Source organism: Anas acuta, chromosome 15 (genome assembly GCF_963932015.1).
Source record: "Anas acuta chromosome 15, bAnaAcu1.1, whole genome shotgun sequence".
Classification (NCBI taxonomy): Eukaryota; Metazoa; Chordata; class Aves; order Anseriformes; family Anatidae; genus Anas; species Anas acuta.
The window spans coordinates 14,912,652-14,927,451 of NC_088993.1; the positions used below are offsets into that span (position 1 = coordinate 14,912,652).

General features: G+C 53.8%; 2 protein-coding genes and 1 long non-coding RNA gene across 6 annotated transcripts in view; 1 reads left to right on the forward strand and 2 right to left on the reverse strand.

The window, feature by feature from the left end:
• The window catches only part of SMURF1 (SMAD specific E3 ubiquitin protein ligase 1), a 45,942-nt gene extending 44,191 nt beyond the window's left edge, over positions 1 to 1,751 (reverse strand). For all 4 annotated transcript variants that reach the window (XM_068699997.1, XM_068699996.1, XM_068699995.1 and 1 more), the window contains exon 1: positions 1,517 to 1,751. In XM_068699997.1, the coding sequence (XP_068556098.1) occupies positions 1,517 to 1,571 (55 nt within the window). In that variant the 5' untranslated portion in view covers positions 1,572 to 1,751. The remainder of the gene's footprint in view (positions 1 to 1,516) is intronic.
• LOC137865165 (uncharacterized) lies at positions 813 to 14,725 on the forward strand. Its single transcript, XR_011101783.1, has 2 exons — positions 813 to 936; positions 14,446 to 14,725. It is a non-coding gene; the product is annotated as an uncharacterized lncRNA (long non-coding RNA).
• KPNA7 (karyopherin subunit alpha 7) lies at positions 3,930 to 11,250 on the reverse strand. The gene is made up of 10 exons (XM_068699998.1): positions 11,106 to 11,250; positions 10,427 to 10,558; positions 9,814 to 9,899; positions 8,839 to 9,107; positions 8,338 to 8,420; positions 6,911 to 7,174; positions 6,338 to 6,571; positions 5,830 to 6,012; positions 5,160 to 5,309; positions 3,930 to 4,139 (listed from the first exon to the last, which is right to left on the reverse strand). Exons 1-10 carry the CDS (start codon positions 11,169 to 11,171, stop codon positions 4,059 to 4,061), a joined length of 1,548 nt encoding a protein of 515 aa, XP_068556099.1. The 5' UTR covers positions 11,172 to 11,250; the 3' UTR covers positions 3,930 to 4,058.
• Positions 14,726 to 14,800: the final 75 nt, after the last annotated feature.

Below are 14,800 nucleotides of genomic sequence, written 5' to 3' on the forward strand. Positions count from 1 at the left end.
AAAGTAAAACTTCAGCCCCTTCCAATCAACATTCTCAGCTAGGAGAGAAGAATTGTGCATGCTAAAAGGAAAAGAGCACTTTGAAGCAGCGTTCGCTCTTCAGAATTAAACCCAACAGCTTCTATCTGTTATTTAAATGATATCCTCCTGCTCAGAAGGGCTATGACCGCAGCATAAGTTACTCAACTCCCAACATTTTTATTGACTGACTTGCATAAAAATAAGCCACATTAATGACAGATCTGACATTTAGTACACATCGCCACAGAACTCGTTTCAGATCAAACATCATCCATCCACCCTCAAAATATTTTCAGCCTTCTCGTGTCCAAGAGGACTTTCGGATTTACATTTCCCTCACCAACTTCAGCCTTCTGAAGCACGAGCGGCGCAGAACCAGAGAACTGATTAAAGGAAAAAAGGGATTTTTTGAAGAGACGCTTCTGCCTGATTGCAGCATCTGCCAGGGGCACGTTACCCTGTCCCTGAAGTTCACCTAGTGCCATTTTCTCGTTATTTGGCCACCTTTTACGCTCCTGCAGCCTCTTTAAAATTAAACCCAACAGCTTCTATCAACCCTGTGAAGATCAATGCCAGTGGCTGAGCAGCTCCTTCGCACCCAGAGATCTCCAAGCATCCACCTGTTGCCTTTGAAAGGCCGGATGGGGCCTTATTTGTTAATAATTCACCCCGCAGCCTGAAGAAGCAGACGCCGTGCCTCTTTCTGTTTAAGCTGCAGCCTGGGCACCAACTGGAGCAGCTTGTGGCAGATTTAATCCAGACCTTTTTGAGGGTGCAACAGAAATTGGCTTATCCGTGCGTGCACGCGCGCCCCGGCACTCGGAGGAGCCGCCTCTCGTCACCCTGAGCTCGGGGAAAGGAACTTCAGAAGTTGAATGTGTCACATTGGAAAAGGAAATCGAGTCGTGGGGAATGGTAGGAATAAAAAAAGAATGCAGAAAAAAAAAGGATAAACAGAAAAAAAAAAAAAGGAAAAAAAGGGGGGATGCTAAAAGCAATGAAACTCGTGTTTTCTCAGGAGAAAGATCAATGGGGTTGTCTTCGGCAGCAAAAGGGGAAGGTAAATGGTTTAAGTAAATCGAAGTGAGGTAAATTGTGAAACGAAAAGCTTTGCTAAAAGTCAGGGAAGGCCAAAATCTGAGGGAGCCGGGGGCTGAAGCAGCCCGTGGGCTGTGTTGTGGGGGGGGGGAGGTAACAACGTGCCACGAGGGGAGGAAAAAAACCGAAAATCAACAGAAATAACTTCAAAATACAGAACCTCCGCAGGGCCCAGGGGGTGGGAGAAGGGGTTTTAAAGGGATAAAAGTTGCGGAGAGGTGGCTGGGGCCCGGCTACCGCCGAAGCCGGCCCACGGCGGCCCGGTCAACCCGCCCCTCACACCCAGGGGGCCGGGGAGGGGGCGAGGGGAGCCGAGGGGAGCCCGCCGTGAGGGGAGGGTTGATGGGGCCGAGGGTTTTGTGGGTTCAGGGGAGCCCCCGGGCCGCGGCCCCGTTACCTGTGAGGCGGATCTTGATGCTGGAGCCGTTCCGCCGCGTCCCGGGGTTCGACATCGCGCCCAGATCAACCGGCGGCCCCTCGCAACCCCATGCGGGCCTTGCCTGAGCCCCCACCGAGCGCTCCGGGAGCCTTTCTCCGCCGTTAACACGGAGCCGAACGCGGAACCGGAGCCGCTCCCCTCAGCCGCCGCCCGCCCGCCTCAGCCCGACCCGGCCCGGCCGCCGAGAGGGCGCTGGAGCCGCCCCCGCCCCGCCCTGCGCCCGCCGGAGGGGGCGTGACGTCAGCGCGCACAGCGTGGCGGCAGCGCGGAGCCGCCATCTTGGGAAGGTCGAAGGGTGGTGGTGGGGGAGCCACACTCGGAGGGAGGGGGGAGCGCCCCCTGGCGAGGTGTGGGGGGGGTTGGAGGGGAAAATGGGCAGAAATGGGAGAAGGGCGCAGGAATTAGGGGTAAGGGTAGAGGGAAGGGCCTCAAGTTACACCAGGGGGTGTTCAGGTTGGAAATTAGGGGATATTTCTTCTCAAAGCGAGCAGTCAGGCATTGGGACAGGTCAGCTAGGGTGGTGGGGGCGTCACCGGGGGTGTTTAAGGACAGGGTTTAGGTGACATTGTTGATACCAGATGATCTTGGGGGTCTTTTTGAACCCTAATGAGTCTAGGATTTGAGTCCAGGATTTTAGGCTGGCACAGAGAGTGTATAGGGACACTGTGAGTGCATGGCAGGGGTATGGGGTGGTGCTTACCCACCCCATCCCGCCCAGGGCAGGAGTCAAAAATCACCCCCACAGCCCTTACCCCAGCATAAAGTAAAGGAGAGTGGCTCTAATTAACACAGCCAGCCTCATCCAGGAGCAGGGGGAAGGCACTGACCCCACAAGATGGTGGCCATGGCCTTGGAGCTGCCTCCTCTCTGTCCCACACAGAGCTACAGACACAATTTTTTTGAGGCTTAAGGCTGTGGTGGTGGAAGCAGGCAGCCTTCCTACTGCAGCCTCACGTCCAGCACACACAGGCAAGCAGGGGAACAGCTCAGTAGCTGCATCCCCTCCTTGTGACTTGCCCCAACTCAGAGCACCACCACCCCTGCTGCCCCCAGCACCTTGGGGGTGCCTGTGCAGCTCCACAGCCTGAAGTCAGGGCAGCCACAGGAGCCCAGCTCCAGGCTGTGTCTCCATTTACACTGAGGAAGCACCTGCCTCAGATTCTTTTTACCTGGTGAAATCCGATCACTTCCAGATGCTGCATCAGCCCTGTCAGCAGCACGCTACAAGGAGGCAGAGGCAGCCAAGGCCTTTGTGTTAAGCCATGGGCACAAACAAAGGATGTGCAGAAATACTTGTCTCCAGTGCACATCTCAGGCTTTGGCATAGTTTTGAGTACATAGTTTTAGTACATAGCACAGCTATAAATCCCTATACCATTCAGCAGCTCCAGCATTTTAATATTAAATAAGTGATGCCCAACTCTGGCCCACAAGCTGAGGGCTGCACAGCCCCTCACAGAGAACAACCAGGCTCCGCTCCTTGTTCCTAGGCAGCCTGGGAAGAAAAATGCTTGTTTCCTGTGGAGAACAAATTCAGGGCAGAGGAAGAGGTCCTTCCCTCCAGAAATCATGTTTTCCCTTCACATTAATTCATCTGTCACTCCACCTCCCCCCACATCTGAGAAAGCAGAGCCCTGAAGCACCTGGGGTCCTTTTGAAGAATCAAACCTAGCAAAGCATGGATGATAGAGCTGCCCACCCCCGGTTCTGCATCAAACAAAGTCCTTAAAATGCTTCAGCCCCTGGTGCCTGTCGGGTGCCCTCCAGCAGAGCCCTCCAGCCTGGGACCCCAGAGACACATCCACCCTCCTCAGCCCATGGAGGGAGGGTGAATTTAGAGGGATTAGGTACAGGGAGGACTCCTCAGCAGTGACATGCAATGGGCACCTGGAATACAGGTCCCTGCTAGTAGAGGGCAGCTTTAGGCAGAGCTCAATCAATGAGTTCCAGGCAAGTGAGCAGCATCTGTGAGGCAAAACAGCTCCCACTGCAAATATCTGTGCTGCTGAAGGGCCCAAGTTGACTCAGCTCCCGTGTCCAGATCCTGCTACATCCATGGAGGGCTGAAATAGCAAGACAAAGCCTCTCAAACAGCTTCTGAGAGGTTTCAAACACTTAGAATCAAGTCTAGAAATTTCAACACAAACACTGAAACCAAGCTGGATTTGGTGGTAACATCCCACTCTTTAGGGGTTTGACTCTAGTCAAGCAGTTAGCAGGAAGTCTCAGGCTGTGCTTTTTCACCTAGAAGAGGCACCCAGGAGCTCTAACACCTTTCCTATGTTTAGGGCCTGTGGAATTTGTTTTGCAACAACTCTTTGCAACAGTGGCTTATGAGGGGGGGGAAACAGAAACAATTAGAAGCAGAAGGTACAAACCCAGAAGTGCAATTTATTGATAAGCTTCAAATGTAAGAAGATCCCACATCTTTGCTCCTCTTGATCTGGACATCCTGGCTCTACCAAGACTGCCTAGCTCAGAGCTGTGCAGTGCCTCATCTTCAGAAGTTGAAGTCGTGCTTCTCCACTGAGAACTTATATAGTCCATCCTCATCAGTCCCAGGCTGCAGATCTGGATTTTCCTAGGAGGAAGTTGATGGCCTCTAGTTAATGGTTCTGCATCCTTATAGCAGAAGGTTATTGTACCAGGTTGCCTGAAGCTCTGCCGCAGCTTGCTGCTTTATTCTCCTTTTAAAAGCCTGTTACAGCAGCAGAGCAGCTTCACCAAGTCCTCCTGTTCTCTATAGCACACCTTGTCATTGTCCCTGTGGCTCAGGTGCCAAAGTGAACAAATCTACAGACTCAGACACCTGGGGCAGGAGACAGGAGTAACTGGAGTGGCAGAATTTGCTTGAGTTTAGTCTGCTTCTAACAGCAACCAGGGCTGCTTTGGAGAGGCGTTGCCCTGGCATCCAACCCCTCAGGTAGGTGCTGGTGTGTAGGACAGCTTCCTCCACACCCTCTCACCAGGACACCCAGGTGCTGGGCAAGAACCACAGCTAACAGACATCTGCTCCCTGCTGCAGGGGGTTCAAATCTAGACCAAGCCTCAGCTCCAAGGTCTGCCAAACCACTAAGCCTCTTCCCTGGTGTTCCCCCATCTGCAAGACTCAAAGGCTAGATCCAAGGATGGCATCTGTGACAGTTACAGAGCTCTTGCAACTGCTGGCTGATGTCCTATGCTCTTTTTCCACAAGTTCGTTAATGTGAGAAGGGTCAAGTAATCCAGAAGGAACCTGAGCACAGTTATCAGCCGAGTAGGAGGCTTCCATTCATAGCAACAAGCTAGCTCAGCTCTGAAGGAGGAAACTTCTCCACATTTGGTATTCATACCAGCAACTGCAGTAACCCCAGCTGATGCCAGTTTAAATTCCAGCAGCAAGATGCTATCAAGGCATCCATAGCTGTTGCACAACTAATCAGCTGACAACTGAAATCATAGCTTTCAAAAAGCTCCAAGAGTAAAGGGAGCAAGCTGCAAGAACTACCCTATTCATGTAGAGATCTCTTCTAAGGCCCTAACTCAGCATCCTTGAAGGACGTGCTTCATTTCAGCACGCAATAGCTCATTTTCAGATGAGAAACAGCAGGAGCTCACATACCTCACCAGAAAAGTATTTCTCTATGATATTCAGTGCAGCTCGGTAGACCATGTTGTTGTCGTGGGTTTGCAAGGCTTCAATTTTCTCCAGGCCATCAAGCTCCTCCACCAGCAGGCACAGCCTTTCTGTCTCTCCCAGCTTCTCAGCTGCCTGTGACAAAGGAACCAAGTACAACCTCATGTCATTAACAGGCCCAAGGTGATCTCTCCTGTAAGGCCCTGAACCTAGGGGTCGAGTGTCTGCAGCCCCTTGCATTTTTGGTCCCTCCCTGCTTTGGGTTTAGCAAAAATCCTTGGGATACAGCTACTGTGCATGTGAAGCAGTCCCTGTTAGGATTATTGTGGCTTCACTGAGCAAACGAGTTAGCTGAACCCTGCTTGTTTCTGTGAAGACCCCAGGACCACTCTTTCTCCTAGACCTTTACCTCCGTGCAGCTCAGGGATCAGCACACTACATTTTTTCCCTTACCAAAACCCTTGGGAACTTAACCTTGTCGAGCCTGGACAACCCAAGAGGATCCAAGAACAAATTAGATCAAGTCCAACCCCGACTCCTGCAAGACCACTGTCTGACATAGGAGCTATTCCAGCCACACCATGTGAGCCTTCAGCTCACACCCTGCTGCTTTGGGGGGGGAAAAAAGGATGCAAGAAACAGTACCAGATCTTACCAGGAAGAGATTTGAAATTGTATCCAGGATGACCAGGATAGTTTTGCTGTCTCTAGCCAAAAGCAAGTTGAGCAGAGGCTTGAGGACCCCAGACTGGACAAGCTCCACCACCTGCTCCACGGTGCCTCCAGTCGTGAAGTTGGCCACTGCCCACACAGCCTCCTTCTGAGCCTTGAAGTCCCCCTGGAGGAGCAGCACAGTGAAGGCACTGCCAGGCTCCAGCATCCTTCATAGAGCAGGGTGAGGGGCCAGGAGAAGAGAGCCAGTCTGTGTTCAGCTTGGACAGGTCCCTAGCACTCAGAGCTTGGTGACACCTTGCAGAGCTGCCAAGAGCAGCTCCAAGCCATGCTGTTGTGCCACATGCAGGCATACTGAGTGCTCAGGCTGTTCCAGAGATCGCTCAGGTGGCTCTGGAGCACACACACCAAGTGCCTCACAAACCAAATGTCATCAACTGAAGCTTAACTCTGCTCCTACAGCAGCTGGACAGGCAGCACTGCACCCTTACCTTATCAAGCAGCTCTACCAGAGGTGGCAACAACCTGCAGGTGATGAGTTGCTGGATCTGCTGGCAAGGCCCAGCAGCAATGTTGCTGAGCGTCCACGCAGCTTCCTTCTGTATGGTTGGCTTTGTGTGTCGCAAGAGAAGGGGCAGGACAGCCAAGACGCCCGCATCAATAGCTGCCTGGGTCTGCTCATCGGTCCCTGTCACAACATTCCCAATGGCACGGAGAGCTGGGGTCTAGGCAAATTAGAGCAGATGAAGGAGGTGAGGAGAATCCTTATCTCAAGGGATGCATGCCAGGAGGACAAGTTCCCTAAGTGCTTGATCCTTCAAGCAAAGGAAACACCATGGCTGATTACTCTTACAGACCTACTGGCCTCCTCTTTGGCTCTAAGCAGCTTTAGAGTCTTAGAGCCTGTAAGCTACAGCAAGCTGGAACAGAGAATTGGCTTGACCAGTAACCAAGCTAAACTGGGGTCTGGGGGAACAGTCAGCCACACACAGCAAGATGACATCCCTTCCCTTGATGTAGGGCCTCAGAGGAGGGGAACCCAAGGCTGGGAGTTTGCTTCCTACCATAATGATCAGCTCCGGGCTGCCCATGAGCTCCACCAGCCTTGGGAGAATCCCCGTGTCCACGATGATCTGGATGCGATCGTTGGAGCCATCGGTCAGGTAGGAAACTGCCCAGCAGGAGTCAGCGATGATTTCCTTGTCCTCGTGCTCCAGGAGGCAGGTGAGGACCGGCAGCATCTTCCTCACTGCATCCAGGGGTGGGTAGGGGTTCTTGTTCCTGCAGAGGTTCGACAGAGTCCATGTGATGTTCCTCAGGAACCCAACCTGGAACAAAAACAAGGTGTAAGATCCTCCCTGGCCGACAGAGCCTCACAGGAGCAACAAGCACAGGAGAGGGAGCACCCTGCTTCTGGGCCCTGCAGCTCAGAGATGTTATCGGAGTAGCCAGAAGCAGCCTTCTTAATAAGGGCTGAGGCTTGTTTGAAGATGAAACAAGTGAGTAAGACCTTTCCCCTCCTCCCTCTCCAATATTAAGTTCCAATAACTTCAAGTCTGGTGGTGTGACAAGCTCCTATGACTAACAAAGGTGCCCAACAGCTTGTTTGCTGGGTCTCTGGGACAAATTACAAAGCATTCTTTGGACAAGATCAGGAATTTGTTATTTTAATATTAGCATTATTAAGTATCAGCAGCTCATTGTTCTTGAGCAGGGCACCTCAAGGATTGAAGCTGCCCCATCCAGCTCATCTCAGCAAGGAGTCACAGCTGCTCCAGGAGAGCAGTGGAGCTACCTCCAGAGCATCCCAGCTACCAAGGTGTGCATAGGGCCAGTGTTCTGCCCTGTTTTGGCTGGTATCCTGCCCTGTTTCACAGGGCACCCCCAAAAAGAGGAGAGGTTGAGTCAGGAACAGCAGCCAGAAGTCCTTCAAAAGGATTTTGCAATATAAAAATCGCAGAAGGCCTGGAGGGTGTTTTCTTAACACTACCCTGCGAGGCTGTAGGTATGCCTACAGAAAGCACACGGCTTCCACCACACCCAGGGGTGGGACACCTGGAGGCATCGGTACCGCTCTCAAAGCTGCTCTGTCCACCTCCTGCCTCCCCCGAGCAAGCAGCAGGGCAGGACCACTGCAGGAGGGCAGGAGAAGGCACAGAGCCAACAGCTTGGAGCTACCCGAGAAGCAGCAGGAGGAAGCTTGAAGGGCAAGTTCAGCCCTTCCACATGCATGTGCACGTCCCAGTGACATCTCAGTCTGAGCTTTCCCATCCAGCTCTGACCATCTCAAGCCAGGAATAAGGCACTGCATCGACCTGGAGACCCCCTGGCATGCCCAGGTCTTGTATGTAGTTTAGAAGCAGAATCACCAGAAACAATTTAGAGAAAGGTCTCATTCAACTGTGCAACCAGCTGGTTATTTGTAAGTCACCATTCACCCATTGACCAAGTGATTGAGAGCTGTTAAGTCAAGAAAATGAAGGTTATTTACTGGAGTTACAGGCGACACCAGAGCCAGCAAGGGAGGAATCACATTGCAATTGATAAGAGCATCTCTGTACAGAGGGCCATCACCTGCACAGAAAGAAAGGGGAGTTTATTGCATCTGCACCAGCCATGAGGCAGGGACGTGCTGACATCAGGGAGCAGCCAGACCTGCTGCCAGAGGCCAGGGTTCACCACCAGCCCCACACCATTCAGGATTTCCAGGCAATCTGAGCACCATCATGGCCAGCCAGACATCCCATTGTTTTCCCCCACTAATGACACCAGCAGGGGACACCATCCCAGCAGGATGGATGCTTGCATTTGACTTTAGTCAAAATTCTCCTGCAGAACCAACACACGGTCTCAAAGGCTCAAGTCCCCCATGAAGGGATGGAGGGGTTTCAGCAGCATCAGCAGCCTGGAGACAAAGCCAGGAGGGGACAAGGCCATCCCGAGGAACCCCAGTAACCCCAGTTCCTGACTGGGAATGTCAGCTCCTGCTTACCTGCGATGTTGCCCAGTGCCCACACGGACTGCTCGCTGATGTGCATGTGCGGGGAGGAGAGGAGGGTGATGAAGGCTGGGATTGCACCCCCATCCACCACTGCCTTGGTGTGCTCAGAGGTGCCAGATGCGATGTTGGTCAGCGCCCAGGCAGCCTCAAACTGCAGCTGAGCGCTGTCAGCACGGGAGAGGAACTCCACCAGCCTGGGGATGATGCCCAGCTCGATGATCTGGTTGAGAGGAGGGTCCTTCTGCCTGGACAGCATTCTCCTGCAAGAGAGGGCACAGCACAGCCCACCGTGAGCAGACCAAGCCTTACTTGGCTGTGAGGCACCATCAGGACATTGACCTACCCAAAAACAGCTGGAAAAAGAGTGTTTTCAGCCAGATCTGCTCCCCAGCCTGGCTCACTCTGCAGCCACAATGCTGGCACAGGGTAGTGCAGAGGTGGGAATCCATGGCTTAGAGCTGCCTCTCCACCTCCACCGGGTATCTCCCCATGGTGCAAGCTCAGGGCGCTGCCAGGCTGGGTGTGTGAGCAGGCAGGAGGCCAGCTCTGTGCTGCTGAGCAGCCTGGGGAGCCAGGTAGCACTCATCCCTTTAGGAAGGGTCTGCTCTGGCCAGCCTCCAGCAGACACCTTGGTCCTCCTCCATGGTCTCAGCAGCTGGCTGGAGCCACCACAACCCCTGCCCCAGCACAGGGGCTCCAGGAGGCACAGCCAGGCCCTGGGCTGGCTCCAGCCACACCACACAGGTCCCTGCCTGCTGCAGGCACCACCCAGGGCTGGGATGGAGCCCAGCCAGGCACCCAGGGCACACTGCAGGGCTTCAGCCATCAGCTGCAACCCCTCGGGGTTACCGGGCTCCTTCCCCATGCACTTTGTCATGTCTCCAGAGCTCTTCCAACAGGAAGAAATGCCTGCAGCCCGCAGGACCCACCGCAGCCAGCCCAGTCCCTCCCGGTCAGGCAGCATACCTCGCAGCCTGCGTAGCCTGCAGCTGGAGCTCAGGGTTGTTCCCGTTCACAGCTTGGACTATTTCCTCCAAGGACAGCTGAATAATCTGTGTCATGGGGAATGATTCAGAGTCAGACAGCAAGCCAAGGCTCCCTCCAGTTTAATCTCCGCAGTCAATCAGCCGTCTAGACCCAAGTCAGTCACCACTCCATATCTAAGCGGTGTCTACTCTTTATGCAACGCAGTTTCGGGATGATGCAGAGGAAGAGCATCCACAAAAAACCTTCGAGGCAACTAATCCTTGTAATCAAGCACTGGAAGAGTCACTGACATCGTTTTGGCCCTACGAGCAGTAATTACCATCGCCAGCTCCCAGAGCTGGGGCTCCAGCCAGTTCTACCTGCCACTGAGGGAAGCTGCGTGGCACATTTCCATGCAAAATAACCCAGAAAAGGGCTAAGCCACCTGTAAAGCACTCCCCAGTGCTGGGCATGGGGAATCAGGAATGGCACTGGCTGTTTTAACCCAGGTCCCTTGAGCCAGACCTGAGGATGGCCCAAAAACTGAAGTAGCAGCGAGACCCAGTGTGCTACAGCACCAATCCTGTCCAGGTGCAGGGCACCCAGCACTCACCACGTTTTTGTCCTCTGGAGTGGGGCTTTTCTCCATCAAGGTGATGGAGATACTCCTGCGCTTCAGGATCTGCTCGTCCTTCTGGGCCTTCCGCAGCTCGACTTGCACCTCCACCCTCTGCCTCCGCAGGGCCTGTGGGAGAAGGGGACACCACCACATCAGTGCCCAAAGCACACGATTCAGGTCCAGCTCCACAACCCCAAAATCTCCCTCATGAGGGGCAGAAGCAGCTTCTGCTTTCAGGCAGCTCCTCACCATGGCCTGGAGGCTCACACAGGAGGAAACATCTCACCGGGTGCCTCCCAAGGAGGCTGGCTGAACCAGCAACCAGAGGCTGATTTTAAAGTCAGATTTGCTGGAAGGCAAACCCTCATCTCCTGCACTGCCCTAGAGCAAGCAGACAGACCCCATAGCCAGGATAAACCCCATAGCTGGGCTAACTGCTGCTGGGAGCTGGGCAGGACCATCCTCATCATCCCCATCACAGCCACCCACCCCAAACTTGAGTCCCCCTTGCCACCACACAGCCCAGCCAGCTCTCACCCAGCTCCACGCCACCTCATACAGGTGGATTTGGGGGTGATTGCCATTCAGAAGCCTTCTCACCAGCTCCTGCTGGCACCAAAGCCCCAGCTGGCTCTGCCTGCCCTGGGAGGAGATGCCCCAGGTCCGTACTTACAGCTGTGTCCTTGCCCCTGTTCTTGAACTTCTTCATCCTCTCGCTGGGCTCGTTCACGACTGGCATCTTGGCGAGGCTTGGGAGCAGCCAGAGGAGAGCTTCCACGTGCTTTTGGGGTGCAGGACAGCAGGGTCAGGTCACAGTAACACCCACCTCCATCTGCAGGGGATCCTGGACCCCCCCCACCCCTAGGGCACAGCCACCACCCCAGCAAGGTGGGTGCTGAGATCCCCTGCCCCACGCAGAGCTCGGTGAGATCCTCAAACCCCATAGCAGAGCCTCTGAACTAAACACAGGCACAAACCACCACTTAACTAGGAGAATTACAACCCTACAGGAAGCAGGGCACCCCACTTCTCATGGGTATGGTCACACCACCTTCCTCCAGCTCTGGATCACACACACAGCCCAAACCTGGTGGGGACACCCCAAAAGCATCATCAGCTCACAGCCCCACATCCACCCCACCCCACAGCCCAGGGGGGCTCCTGCACCAGAGACCCCCCCAGTGGGGTAAATGCATTGGGTCACACACAGGACACGGGGTGACCAAGCTCAGCCAAGCAGATAAATCCTCCTTCAGACCCAGCTCTGGGTTTGCCAGGTGAGAGGAATTAAGTAGGACAGGCAGAGTTATTTCTAACCCTATTAGGGTAAGAAAAGCAGAGGCATACACACAAATAAGACCAGGACCAGACCTCCAGACAGTTTTTAAACCAGAAAAAAAAAAAAAAAAAAAACACAGCCTCCACCCAGCAGAAACTCCTCCCTGCCTCCATTTAATGTCCAAGAAGCCCCAGTAGGACCCCAAAAAGCCTCTCCATTCTGGGGGCTTCCCCCAAGCCCACCTCAGCAGGTGGAGGAGACTCAGCACAACCCCAAGCAGCACCCAAAGCCCCACACCCTGCACAAAGGAACCCAAAGAAAACCCCGCACAGAGGGCAGAAAGCTGCCCCTAACCCCCTAGAGAAGAAGCTACTCACCCTTCAACCTCTCTCTTGCCCACCTCACCCTCATCTGCCCCTTTTATTGCCCCCCAGGGCCGCATCCTGCCCTGCTGTGCCCCAGCATTGGCTCTCCCCGGGCAGCCTCCTCGTTAGCTCCAGCTGCTGCGTGGCGAGGCAATTTGGGGGCACCTGGAGGAGCAGCAGTGGTGTCTTCCCTCCTGAGCTGTCCTCCAGCCCCAGCCACCCCCCTCACACCCCAACACCTCCTCCGTGCACTTACACATTGCCCAGTTTGGTGTTATTTGGGTGAGAAGCCTGGGGGGGCCTCTTTTTTGACCGGGCTGTGGCAGGAGGCGGCACGGAGACACCCAGCAGGGACCTGTGGTCTGCACAAATCCTTTAGATTTCAGCCAGGGCATCAAATAACTGCTCACAGTGGGGCTTGGTGTGGCACTTGGGCAGCTCTGGGGACTCTGAAGAGTCTCTGGGGACTCAGCCTGGCTTTGCCAGCCCTCCAAAACGTCACCCTTTTGGGCAAAGCCCTGTGAAACCCACACGGGCAGGGGCACGGTGTGGGGAGCACGGCTTGGAACGAACGGAGAGGCTGGGGCAGGAGGAAGAGCAGTGTTTGGCAAATGGGGGGGCAAGCAGCTATTAAAATATGTCATTAAAAACACATTTTAAATGACAGGACGCAGCGCTGGGGTCTGCACCCTCTGCCCCCAGCCCCTGGGAGCACAGTGAGCACTCCAACCCTGCCGGCCGTGCAGCACCGTGGCTGTTTCCATGCAAATTATGAGAATTACAGCAAAAAACTCCACGGTGAGGCTATTTCCAGCATGGAAACACCCACGGAAAGGCCCTGTGCAGCACCTGGGCTGCTCCAAAATCATGGATTCAAGGCTCCCTTTTGGGGCAAAGGATTCAGGTTGTGCAAAGCTTGGCACAGAAGGTGCGTGGGGAGGGGGCTTCAGAGAAGACCTCCAATAAACCCGCTGCTCGTGGGCGCTGAGAGCTGGTGGTGCCGATCCTCGCTGCCGTGTTCCTAAGTTTCAAGTGCCACTGGTTGCATCCTCTCGTTTTCTTGGCTGCCCGAGACAGGAAAATTACATTTCAATTGCTTTTTAATTCAACTTAATCTGGTGCAAAAGTTAGTGTGCGCCCTCTAATTTGGTTTTCTGAGCGGTTTGTTTCGGCTAATTCCTCATCAGCCAGCGCTAAATCAAAACAGGCCTGGTTCGAGCCGAAATAGATGAGTCCTTGCAACCTTTCCAAGCAGTTTAATTAAATTGGCCCAAAATCACGCCCCGGGAGGAGCAGGGGCAGCCTCTCGCGCCGGCCAGCCCCAAGCTGGGAGCCGAGCAGATGCTCTGCTGCCTTCCGAGCTCTCCAGGTGCTGCAGGACCTGTCCATGCAGCTGGGCTGGGAGAGGTTTGCTGTTACCTCGGCTGCTCTTTCCCTTTTTACCCTTTCCATCCTTTTTCATCCCCCTTTCCACCTGCCAGGTGCAATTGGAGCCGTCCTGCTCGGCGCCCTGTCACTGCCAGAGCAGGGAGAGAGAAAGGATGGGGAGAGAAAACCGAACTGATCACCGTGCCCTCCTCCCCACCCTTCTCCTCCATCCTTGATGGCACCAGAGGTGGCATGGCTCGGTGCTCGGTCCCCAAGCAGGTTCAGGGCGAGCAGGGCTGCTTTCAACCCGCGCTGAGGACACGGGCAGATCGATATTTGCCCACGGGGAAAGGGGAGAGCCGCTGGAGGAAAAAAGCGTTTCGGTTTCGAGCATAATAAGAGGGTATCAGAGCTAATGGAGAGGAAAGGAGATAAAACCCTAAATCTACATGACAGCGTCCCCTGAGCTCAGCCTTGTGTGCTCAGGCTGAAAATCCACATGGTGACAGGTATGGAAAGCCACGGCTCCAGCTTGGGGGTTTGCTTTGTGGCTGCTCCCTCCCAGCCTGCGCCCAGCACCCCCAGCACTGCACCACGGAGTGGCTGGACACCGACTGGTGCCAGGGCTGAAAACACCAGTTTCAATCCCTGAGATAAATGCACTGATTTTGCCTCTTTTTCTTTTTCTTTTTCTTTTTCTTTTTCTTTTTCTTTTTCTTTTTCTTTTTCTTTTTCTTTTTCTTTTTCTTTTTCTTTTTCTTTTTCTTTTTCTTTTTCTTTTTCTTTTTCTTTTTCTTTTTTCTTTTTTTTTTCCTTTTCCTTTTCCTTTTCCTTTTCCTTTTCCTTTTCCTTTTCCTTTTCCTTTTCCTTTTCCTTTTCCTTTTCCTTTTCCTTTTCCTTTTCCTTTTCTTTTTTCTTTATTTTTTCTTTTTTTCTTTTTTCTTTTTTTCCTTCTCCTTCCCCTTCCCCTTTCCATTCTGTGTCTGTATCTCTCTAACCAGCCTGTCCCCACTGCCCATGGCAGAAGGACCTGGCCAGGAATGAAGCCCACCCATGGCAGCTCTGCAGCGGGGTGAAAAGAGGCAGACCCAGCCCAGGCTCCTTCACCCAAGGCTGTGCAGCTGCAGGCACAATTCGGGGCAATCCTTCCCGAGAGGAAACCCTCACCTGGCAGAGGGAGGCCACGGGCAGGGATCCCTGCCAACGCCCTACACGCCCGCTCTCCGACGGCGTATTTTCTCAGTCAGCTCTCATGTAGTCCATTAAATTAACATCAACAAATTAATTTCCCTTATTAGTTACAGTACAACCGAGGCAACATCTGTGTGGACCGCCCGGCCCAGCTGCAGCAGCCAC